This window comes from Psilocybe cubensis, chromosome 3 (genome assembly GCF_017499595.1).
Source record: "Psilocybe cubensis strain MGC-MH-2018 chromosome 3, whole genome shotgun sequence".
Classification (NCBI taxonomy): Eukaryota; Fungi; Basidiomycota; class Agaricomycetes; order Agaricales; family Agrocybaceae; genus Psilocybe; species Psilocybe cubensis.
Genome location: NC_063001.1, coordinates 1,096,340 through 1,108,454, shown reverse-complemented (window position 1 = coordinate 1,108,454; position 12,115 = coordinate 1,096,340). Strand labels below are relative to the sequence as shown.

The following is a 12,115-nucleotide window of genomic DNA, read 5'->3' as shown; positions in this document are numbered from 1 at the left end:
ATAATGCTAGGTTCACCCGCCTGGTCTGCTCTGTAGCATAGGTTGGACAGGAAGGCTGTATTCCCATCATAATTAGTCGAATGAGGACGCAATGTACCACTGTTGTCCCCCTCGACTGTGATTCTTTTATAGCATAAGCATTGTAACAATGACCTATGATATTAAATTAGTTTCAACCCCCACAGACATATGAATATCATTAGCACCATTAATTTCAAACATTGCAAAAAAGAACATAGTTCTCATGGGCTGAGATACACGGATAAGCATACTGTCGATTGAGCCATGAGTACACCCATATGAATATCAGTTGACGGCCAAGTCTTACGGACACCAATGTTTCTTGGTAAGTGAGTGCACCATGCATCCATTATAGCCAGTTTTATGTCATTTTCCGGGAACATAATTAAAGCCATTAGAACATTTCAGCAGGCCAGGGAACGTTGACACCAAACTGGGGCACGGTAATCGTGGATCCATATTAACATTTACACGAGGAAAAATACAATTCCATTTGATCACTTGCCATGGATCCGTTGTTGAATCTATTGTCAAATTCCATAGTATTTAAGTGACTTTTATTTAGTCTTAGTTATGTTTCTAACTTTATTTTAGCCGCAGTGATGAATATTATTACCTATGACAAGATGTATTGCCTATATCCTAGGACCTCGTTAGGTGATTTCCTTCATTTACAATCGCATGTGGATAGCCAAAGCAAGTTCATTCAGGCGACAAGATCACACTCTTAATGAATGGAATGACCAAGCGAAGAACTCGTACAGCTGCCCTGAAATACAATCGTACGGGATGGAGAATTGTATATTCCTTACCTGGTTCTTCAATAGATCCATTATGCCAAAGAATACTAGACAAAAGCGGCGCAGGTGAAAAAGACCCTCTCTAAAATCGCGTACTATTTAGCTGGGCACAAAGAGACTGTCAGGGTTAAATTTTTATCGGATGCCCGAATACTGTTTCCTGAAGGGGTTCGGCACATCGGCGATAGTAACTGTTGGACTTACAAGCTCCGGGTACTGATTTTCCAACATCTATGGTATCATCTATTGAAGGTAATACTTGGATCTTCGATTACAATGAAGATAGATGCACATTGAATTCGATGGAAAAGCTGGTTGGTGGAGGCCTCAAGTTCAGTTATACAGTAGCAAGCTAACACCTCAAACACACAATACTGACCAAATGTGAAGCTCCTATATGGAGCTAACACCTCAAACATACATCACTGACCAAATGTGAAGCTCCTATATGGAGAACACCTAAACCGCCCCAAATGTGAGTCTTTGTGTACACTTTAACTAAACTAGACATCAGACTGACCGAAGGTTTAGGTTTCAAGATGATACTGTTCAGCGCATTGTCATAAACACCTTGACATGCAATGGTACCAATCGTATTTATTACAACTATGCCATTCAAGGGGAACTTAGTGGGTGGTGATTTGAAACAAATTTTAACAAATTTTAATTTGCATGTTGTTGTATAATACATACATATTATACCGCTTTTCTGCCCGTTTGGACATCGTATAGTTTAAGAAGTCTCTTCTTCGATAAACCCTTCCTCGGTCTACCTACTTTTCCTGTACGTTCCTGCGGACGTAAGACGAACTTTACATTAGTTCATGACGAATGGTGATAATGAAGATTACCTACGATTCTGGGTCTGCCAATGATGAGGGTACCCGGCTCTTTATCATGGAAGAATGGGCGATTGTCCAGGGGAACCCTAAACTGTGCAGTACCAATGGTGGTAGAGTATGTGAACCGCTTGATGTCATCAACAACTCTCGTCTGAAATATTAGCGTCGGTTAGTTATTAGTTACTAGTAGAATTGAATCAACTCACCCTAGATACATCACAACCCCATTCTCTCGGAATCTTAGCTCTAATGACAGTGTAGGCAGCCAAAGGATCTTCACAAAAAAACACTGGAACATATTTACGAACGCGTCGGTTGATGTCAAGCAATTGATTACAGTTGGGTACATAAGCACCACCTAAGCGAAAAGGATCAACACAAAACAAAATATATATTACGAGATGACCCTCACCTATGATATGGTTTTCGTCAAAGAGTCCACGCGACGCGTAAAAATTGTAAAGTTTAGCCGACATTACAGCCATTGATCTCCTATAGACCAGCACCCATTTTCTAAGAAATTCCGAGTTTAAATGCTCGTTAAAGTCGAAAGGATTTGTGGTGTTAGGTACAGACGATGCCCGAGACAAAAAAGGTTCTGTACCAAACTGTGCCAGGTAGTTCTGCAGCCCTGTTTCAAAAGCGGCATATAGTGCTGGATCGGAGCAAATTACACGCGAGGGGGTGCCGGGATAGATTCCTAGTGTGTACAAAAGATCATTTGCTGAGTAACGTCCTATGCCTGCAAAGCATCCATTACGATTTTTCAGCAGCTCTTGAAGGATAGGACGGTTGTACCCATATCCAGTGCATGGGCTGTCTACTTCTTGCGGCGCCAAACTAAACGTTGTTAGGGAAAGAGAACTCCAGGTAAGGGGACGACTCGACTCACCCGAAGTAACTTGAAATTTGTTTTTGACAATATCGTTCGTGACATTTGCTAGCCTTCAAAACTGAGGACCTCCATTCACGGAGTTTGAGCAATGCATCCACTGGCTCTAGAAACCAGTCAGGGCCACCAGTGAAACGAGCGAATACAAAGTCCCATAACTCCGAACAAATTTAATATATGGAATGGGGAAATGAAAATTTCAAAACTCACTGAAGTTCCTGGACGCAATTCTCGATCCCACGGCGTATCCTTCGTAAAAATGTACATTTGTGCCAGGGTTGAGAAATCATTGATGGCCCATGCCCAGTCCCTAGACACAAATGCTGCAAGGATTTTTATCGTACGTGGGGTATCCACACGAGACGAGTGTGGTCGCACGTACTCCTTAGGGATGACGAGCGTCCTGAGCTCTTCAGCTCGGGTTTTATTGGAACCCGGGCAATCGTTCATGGCTATATCACGGTAGGTTTGAAGCGGCATTCCTATAATGTTAGTTTCTAATGCTGGAGACAAGACAAGAAGGTTGCAACCCGCATAAAGGCATATCAATTTTCCTCTTGCAAAGCATGACAATGGGGCAGGGTCAGTTTTAGCCATGAGATGAGCCCACCCGAACTCATCAGCTCGCTTGATCCACGATGAGGGTGCGTACGACCAATCGTTGTCTTCTCTCCTATAGCTTGAAATTGGATGTGCGCGCATATCATGCCATGTCAGCGTCCGATGCTTCATTGAGTGGGTGAGAGGTATAATTTCTAAGCAGACTAGAGGGGGTGAGATGTATTAAACCATACAGAGTATATCTAACAACTCAGCGTAGTACTTGCATTCTTCACTCTCGGCTTTGCCCATACCTTTCCGTCTCCTTATCATCTCTGCAATTGACTGGGTTACTTGAACTTCGGGCATAGTTCCACTAGCGGGGAGAATCGGGTATACAATTGTGGTCTAATGGGGGGAGGTTCAAAGGGTGCAGGTCGAGTAGTAGAAGGTTTGGAGCATTGGTTGCATATTACGGGTTATCTTCACGGCAGCATCTTCTAGAACAAACAAGTAAATAGTATCACGTGATTTAACGCGTCGAATCTACAAGGCTGTGAAAGCTCATTAGATTCAACGAAGAGTCAATATTTGAATAAGTTTAGACACCTTAGATTGGTACACAGAAGCTGTCAAGACTGTCTACGTGATCGTTACTATAGCAGAAAACATACATCGTATTGAAAGAACTGACATCAGCGTAGGAAATTTGAGTCGAAGTATGAAACTGCTTCAACAAGCCACTCGATAAGCATTATGTCAAAGGCGTTCCAAATATAGTAATACACCCCCTATCACCTAAACGGTTGTAAGAATTGGATATTTGAATGGACAAGCCGTTGACCTATTCATTAATATGACACACATATAATATGAGTATGACTTAGTACGTCATACAAAATATCGTGAACAGAGTAAATCAAAAATCTAAATCTAACAGAACACACTTATTCACAACCATCGCCTAGTACTAGACAACTACTACAGCTAGTCCACGCTAGTCCACGATGTATTAATCCTGATTAGGCCAGGGAAGAGGCAAAGCTTTGATAACCAGTATTTCGGTCTCGAATCCTAAGTCTTCGTCGTAGGACAGGCCGAACGTAACATCGACAAGTCTTCCTACTAAATTAGGTAAGTGTCTTCTACGCATCTGAGTTATACCGTTGTAGATATCAAGTCTTCTAAGCATATGGGTGCCTTGAATGGTTTGGATCAATGCTTTGTACTCCGCGTCAACTTGATAATTTGCAAGGTCCACTGGTAAAGTAGCATAAGTATCATCGTTGACCAAATAATCTTGGGTAAAAGAGACAAACGTAAAGATGAATAGTACATTGTCTTAAGACAAGCAGCCTGAATAAGCATTGTTTGATAATAAATAATAAAGCATGTGCGTACCTGAGGTATAAAGAGAGGGCTTGAGAAACAAAGCACTCGAGAACCTTTATAATTGTGAAGGAAACGAACATCCTCAGTAAGAGTGAAGCCAGGTATAGATTTGAGCAGTATGTCCAGGGTATTGGATGCAGTGTTGAAGTCGCTTCCATACTTTGGATGGTCAGGGGCTTTCAAATAGAGCCTGTGTTGTGCAGTCTCAAGCGGCACTATATCGTCGAAGTAATTGCCTAGTAACCCTAGAGCGTTTAAGCTTGTCTCCATAAGTTCTCCCACTACTCTGCATTTCTTGCGATATTGACCCCTCTCTCCGGCAAGATGACCTCTATGCCTATCGGCAGAGTCCAACAACCAGGAGCAAGTGGGCAAGAAAAGGGGAGATGCTAGATAGTCTTGATTGACCAACAAAGTGTCACGATAGTTACCTACATGACGTGAGAAAGGCTTAACAGGCGCTTGCATCTGTACTCACGTATATTGACCATTATTGTTATAAGACACAATTATAAGAGAGAAGTAGGAGGCTGTATTCAAAACAATACATGGAAGTTCTGTAATATATACGAGCTAATTAGCCGTTCGGTTGCTATGACATACTGAGTAAATAAATATCATAGTTTAATCTAGAAAATAAGCGTACTTCTAACTGTTAGATCTGCCGATCGTCGATTGCACTGACATTCTAGGTTACTACACCCCAACCGATTCTTCCTCCACATAAAATCTTCATTAGCTAACTGCTGATCAGCCGAAGACGTTACTGATGAATTGTTCCAAGCCATGATTCCTATAGCCGATGACCCAGAGTTCCTCCATTTGACAGGACAAGCATATAGGCAAGAAGTTGGATGAGCGTCCAAACACTTGAGGCCGAAGTTGAAGTTATGGAAAGGAAGAAGGTCCCTTGAAGAAACATTCTCAATTATACTGAGATATTCCTTTTTAGCAAGCAACAAAGGATAGAAACAATAAAGGCTGGATGAAGATAGCACTGAAAGCTGCGAAGTTGTAGCACCCATTAGCACCGTGGGAAGTACTGTTTCAACCCTAGATCTGAAGATAGCAACAGATTTGCCGCGCGTGGACTGTAGCTCGTTAGTAGTTTCAATTATAATGTTCTGAATGACTCACTGATATAAGTCGAAGGCAGTCTCTACAAGTAGGAACAAGTCCTACAGGATACTCCTCCCAGTATGCATCCGGATCTGGGTCATATCCCAGCCTTCGAAAAAATGGTTCAAACGGTATTTGGTAACCATTTCTCTGTGGTAAGACGATGTCTATTTGAGAAGGAAGGATGTCGTGGTCGTCATCGAGGCTCAACATGCACCTAACCAAGGCACCCATTACAACGGCACCTTCTGTAGACAGGAGCTCTAAGAAGGTGCCTACAGAACCCTTGTTCATAAAAGGTTCCAGAAAAACCCGTACTCTATCCTCAAGTCTCTTGAGCACGACTTGTCTCCATTTCATATCGGCGTGACCAAGGTTTACAAGTGATGACAAGGAACAGTGTGTAGCCACTTGGTACATCAACTCGGGAGGGCTCATACGACGACCTTATAGGCAAAATGTAAATATGCACAGCGATTAAGCAGAAATTATACGAAATTATACGTACCAAAATTATTTCTGAGAGCAGTCTCCATTATGAACGCAGTTGAAATTTTACGTGTCAAATCAGCATTAAATATTGTATGAGCTGGTACGGAGTATTAGTAGCAATAACACAATAAATTGAAGTTATCTATGCCAGGTTGCATAGAATGTTTGAATGCATGTTTGTTAAGAACAATATAAGTAGTAAAGATCTAATAATGACAGATCTATTTACTTTAGAGTATAAAAGTATATAAGCGCCCGTGTATGCATATACGTGGGAAACCCGATTAAATCGAAGAAATTGACCGCAGTCGGAGAAATCTAATGATCAAATGATAAATAACACGGAGTAGTATGAATATGGGACAATATGCTTACTTCTGAAGTGCTAAAGGAAGCATGATGCCATCTTGATCGTCCATATCCAAAACAAACATGAAGCCAGGGGTTGTTTTGATCACCATAATCTCTCCATAGAATGTTTGAAGGCTGTTGGTCAGAGTACTTGCCAGGCGATTTACGGATGTAGGAATTGATTTGAGTACATTCTAATACCAAACCTCAGAAACATATGCTTTGAACAGAAGACCGGACGTTACTTGGTTATAATGCACAAAAATGTAACAAAACTCGGGCTTCCATGAAGGAACTTTGATAACAGTGCGATGTTCGTCGGTCTCAGTGAGGTGGGGCAAAAGGTAAGGGCAATTTGGCAACCAAAGGCAAACATCAAGGTCCTTGTGTGATGATATGGCCGATGTACCAGAAATTGCCGGTACATTGACAAAGTGTAACCTTGTACACCAACCGCCAATGAAAGCACAGATTTTTGTGGTACCGGGCTGATAATCGTTAGTGCTGATAAATGTTAAGAACTCGTGAACAAAGTACAACTTACAATGTTCATTTGATCAAGTCTGATACCCATGGCTCTAATCTCCAGGTTGTCCACCGTACACCACTCTGGTCCTTTATGATCGGAAGAGAGAGTTTGCATTAGTGAGTAAGTGGATGTATGGCAAGAAGATAGAGAGACAAGTAGCAAATTCCCCCCTTTTATTTTGGACCTACCGTGTTGGTATCAAATAAATATTACGAAGTGTAGATCCATTAGTATCTACGAAGGGTATACCAAATAAGACCTGATACTGTTCGCGAAATAATTACTCGAAGTCCAAAGCTGGTGCAGACATACCAAATATTCTCGCTACATTCTATGGAAGAAGACCTGGTAAAAATACTCGACAATCTTACGGTAGCTAATCTACGGAGTATCTGTCGTGGGCATGCATATCTTTCAGCAAAGGAACGAGTGTCCAGAACAACTATATACACAGCCTTGACACAATTATCACCTGAAATAATAGGAACAATATACAATTCAGCGACTACACTAATATCTGAGGGTCACGGGAGAAAGAGGAAAAGGACAACGGAGAATACGAGAAGAATAAAGAGACAAAGGGTACAGGTGGAGGCGGAGGAAAACTTAGAAGCTAATGTGGAGGATGATTCAGGAGGGCAGCACGTAGAGCAGGCTGCTGTGGATTTGGGACAGCATAGCCAGCCGATCCAGCATAACAATTTTCTCAGAACACCCACGGACGAGGAAATAAATGGGTGTATAGCTCAATTTATTGACGCTACAGGAAACGATGCATTAAGCAGAGACACTTGTGGGTCGTGTGCACGAAACAGGCACAAAAAACAGCTAAACCGACTAGAGATAGCCAACATACCCAACAAAAGACATTTAGAACCCATAACTCCGCATCCTGCACAGTATCTAGTCGACGGTATCCTGCTGAATAAAGAATCACTGCACGGCAACGAAACGACAATAGACATTTGCAACGAGTGTTTGAATTCCCTTAAACGAAATTGTCGGCCAAAATTCAGTCTAGTGAACGATTTATGGATTGGGGACATACCAAAAGAGCGCAAGGGGTTGACATTACCTGAAAGGATTCTAGTGTCCAAATACTTCTGCGCGGCATACATTGTAAAGCTTTTCCCGAAGCAAAGAGGCGCACGTTCATGGGACAGAAGTAGAATGCACAATGGGCTAAGAGGAAATGTATCCACCTATCGCCTTGATCCGACACAGGTGGCTAGCATGGTGAACGGACTATCATATCCACCTAGCCCGAAGATACTGTCAGCTACAATAGGTATAACATTTGTGGGACCAAGAGGGCTCACAGAAGCTACAATGCCAAAAATGTTCAGAGTACGAAGGCAAAAAGTCAGGGAGGCTCTTATGTGGTTGAAGCAGCACAATCCTCACATAGAGATATCTGAAGAAGCCCTAGCTTTGTTTCCTGAGGACGCGGTACCAAACGAGTTGGTTCTAGCTGCTAAATTTTCAGACAACATATCTGCGGTGGAGAGAGAACATGCTGGGTATATACCACTAGATGCAGCTGATGAACAAGGTAAGTTTACATTCTGTGCATAGTACAATAAGCCACTTACATTGAGTGGATAGTGCGTATTCAAGAGGCGTTGAATGAGGCAGGATTAGTGGAAGTAGTGGAGGATATGACTGGTACGTGAATCCATAAACTCCTCGGAACACTGAAGGAATTATGAGGTTATGTTGAATAAGATGACTCCGCGGCTGTTTCAGCAAGCGATATGGAACCCGCTGTTATTCCCATGCAAGCCTTGGGTATCGTTGACATCAATGGGGAGGATATTACAACCGATGAGCTGATGACACATGCTTTAGCCAATGCTATTGAGAAGGATAGAGGAACCGATGAATTTACTATCCGACAAGGCAGTGCATTTGTCAACGAATACCCAAGATATGACCAGAAGACCAAGCTGCGAAATGATGGAGGACCTAGTGATCCTAATCATCTCCTCGGATGTTTCCCAACCCTCTTCCCCTATGGGCGCGGAGGTATAGAGGTTGAAAGAGAAATCAATCTCCCATATGAAACCCATATTAGATGGACTATGGAATACCATGATCGTCGGTTCAGATTGGACTATCAATATCCTTTCCAAGTTTTTGGGGTCATGCAGAAAAGAGAAGTGTGCCGTGCAGCCGTGCTACAAATGAAAAAGTCAAGTTTCACTCGCAACATAAACCTGATAAACACCTTGAAGCCAGCGGATATGGAGCAAGCCAGTAAAGAAGAGGCTCAAGGCAGAGGTCATAGCAATCCAGCTATGAGAGCATTACGCGAGGAGATGTCCGCCGTACGAAGGAGGGTGCAAGGTACTGATGAGAGCAGGCACATCGTCAGGTCAAAAATTTGGGGGATGAATTTACTGTTTAACCCGCCTTCATTATGGATCACAATAAATCCAGCAGATACCCAGGATCCATTAGCACAGGTGTTAGCAGGTGTGTTCGACATCGACCTTGATAGATTCGATCCGCATATTGGGCCAGATCATATTCAAAGGGCTCAGAACATCGCAGAAGATCCATTTGCTTCAGCAGAATACTTTCATTTTATAGTTAAAACTGTCTTTGAGGAGTTGTTTGGTATTACACAGCAACCACAAGGTCCACCAAAGCGAGAGTATGGGGTACTAGGGAAAGTACAGGGTTATGTGGGAACAGTGGAGGCTCAAGGGAGAGGCACGCTTCATCTGCATACTCTGATTTGGCTGAAGGATGCGCCAACAGCCAGTGAGATGAAGACAGCTTTAAAGTCAGAGTCCTTCAGATCCAAAATGCAAGCATACATCGCCAAGACAATAAGCGCAGACATTGACGGGAAATCCAAGGAAGAGATACAACACATGCCCAAAGAACCTAGTGTGTCATATTCTAGACCTACAGACCCAAGGACCATGACTATAAACGAGCGAAAGCTAGGCTTGGGCAAGCTGGTTCGAGCACTTCAATATCATACATGCTCAACAACGACTTGCCTTAAAACCGTGAAAGGATTGCAGGTATGCAAACGGAGAGCTCCCTTCCCTACAGCTTCTAGGGCTTTTGTAGACGAACATGGACATTGGGGACCAAAACGATTATGTGATATGCTCAATTCTTTCAATCCTGCTGTAATGGAGTGTATTAGAGCTAACCATGATATCAAAATGATACTCAGTGGTACAGATACAGCTACTATCACTTACTATATAACCAATTATGCCACAAAGAAGCAGCAACGATCTTCCAATACATCGGCACTCCTTGCAACAACACTGGCTTTTGGGAAAAAGAACGACAGACTACAAACCGACGCTAATCTTATCAACAAAAGGCTAATACAAAGATGTGCTAATGCACTCACTCGTCATCGAGAGTTCAGCGCACCGGAAGTTATAACCTACATTATGGGATGGGGCGATGTGTACGAATCCCATAGATTTGTAGCTATTTACTGGGATTCAGCTGTCAGTGCATTGAAGAAGACTTTTCCAGAACTTGGACAAACAATGTGAGTAGTCACTTTTTAAAATAGAGACCTCACTGAACAATGGGTTGAAGGTATCAACGATTAGGAGCGGCAAATGGGGGAGAAATGTCTGAAGAAGGCCAAGTAAGTTCATATGCAACTGTAGTTGATGAGACACTAAGCATACCAAATATAGCATAAGGAGAAAGGGTCCATGAACATGGTGAATGGATCAATGGTAATGAAAGATCAAATAAAGGACTATACGTTCAGAGGAGATGCATTAGCGAACATGAATTTCTTTGACTTCATGACACTCACATATGATGGAAAGGCATTGAAACCAAAGGAGAGCTACATCGTTGAAGGAGAAACTGAAGCCAGACAGGGGAGACCGAGAAATGATAGAGTCGAATATAAGGCTGGGGCGAGGAAGGAAGGATTATGCAGAGTCATCAAGACCGATGGCTCAGAGACAGTGCCCAGATTTGTGGGTAAATGGTTTCCAAGGAATGACAGTATCCATCAGAACGACCAAGAGTTTTACAGCGCATGTATGCTGCTACTTCTAAAGCCATGGACCACAATGGATCAGTTGAAAGGCGATAACCCGACCTTTCAAGCAGCCTTTGATGCAATGATGGCCGAGGCTAGTAGGCGAGTCCATGTTACCGTACAGAACATCCAGTATTATTATGAATGTTCAGATGGGGCAAAGGCTAGACGAGCAGCGGAAGCAGCAGAGGAAGAATTGAGGAGAGGGAATAACATAGACATGGCTTGGGATGAAGAAGACATGGAACCGAATGAGGATATGGAAGATACAAGACAAGTAGAAGGACCTCCGATTACCGAAGAAGATATAGAAAGAGCCAGAATTGCTAAGAAGAACGTTAGAGAAAGGTTGTTTGGAGAAAGTGCAATAGCTCACGCTTTTGATGCTGGTATATTCCAAGACACAGATATCAGCAACATGGAGATGGGCGTACAGTGGAACAAATGCGCTCAGAAAGCAAATAGAGATGACATGTTGCAAATACGTACCTGGGAACGGCAACTTAAAGAAACGACAAAGACGGTGGCTGCAGAAGGAAATACTGCTGAGGTTATAACAGCAGCAGTGATAGCCGGAAGCGGACAGGATTTACCAGGCATAAATCCAGTTTTGGATACTGTGGCAATCGAAGCGGAGATAAGAAGTGTATCAGGTGTACGACGACGAGAGGACTTGGAGATGTTAAATGAAGAGCAGCTGAGAGCGCATGCCATAATAGAAGAAAAACTGAAGGAGTTCATTGAGAGTGCGGAAATCATTCAAATGTATAAAGAAAACGGCTAGCTGACCTTGGCATATAGGTGGTAGAGCAGAACCATTACAAATGCTGCTGCTGGGCCAAGGGGGTACTGGAAAATCTACATTGATTAAGGCGATTACAGAAACCTTCAGGCTATATGGTAAAGAAGACATACTAGCCAAATGTGCAACCACCGGTATTGCAGCAACGGACATAGGGGGTATGACCCTGCATTCATGGGCAGGGATTGCGAGAAACACGTCTTATCAGGACGACTGGCTGGAAAATGCGAAGCCAAATACAATCCTCAAAAGAGATAAAAATATTAGAGGAAAAGAGTTCCTAATCATCGATGAGA

General features: G+C 42.7%; 2 protein-coding genes across 2 annotated transcripts; both read right to left on the bottom strand.

Annotated features, from left to right (window-relative positions):
• Positions 1-1,517: 1,517 nt before the first annotated feature.
• On the bottom strand, positions 1,518-3,287 carry JR316_0003132 (uncharacterized protein; the record flags this gene model as incomplete). The annotated part of the gene is made up of 6 exons (XM_047888913.1): positions 1,518-1,613; positions 1,677-1,814; positions 1,870-2,021; positions 2,076-2,503; positions 2,556-2,713; positions 2,766-3,287. The coding sequence occupies 6 exons, from the start codon at positions 3,285-3,287 to the stop codon at positions 1,518-1,520; spliced, it is 1,494 nt and encodes a 497-aa protein (XP_047751287.1).
• An 820-nt stretch (positions 3,288-4,107) lies between these two features.
• On the bottom strand, positions 4,108-6,142 carry JR316_0003131 (uncharacterized protein; the record flags this gene model as incomplete). The annotated part of the gene is made up of 8 exons (XM_047888912.1): positions 4,108-4,217; positions 4,260-4,355; positions 4,415-4,451; positions 4,566-4,918; positions 5,188-5,578; positions 5,625-5,715; positions 5,824-6,052; positions 6,115-6,142. 8 exons carry the CDS (start codon positions 6,140-6,142, stop codon positions 4,108-4,110), a joined length of 1,335 nt encoding a protein of 444 aa, XP_047751286.1.
• Between the last annotated feature and the right edge of the window lie 5,973 nt (positions 6,143-12,115).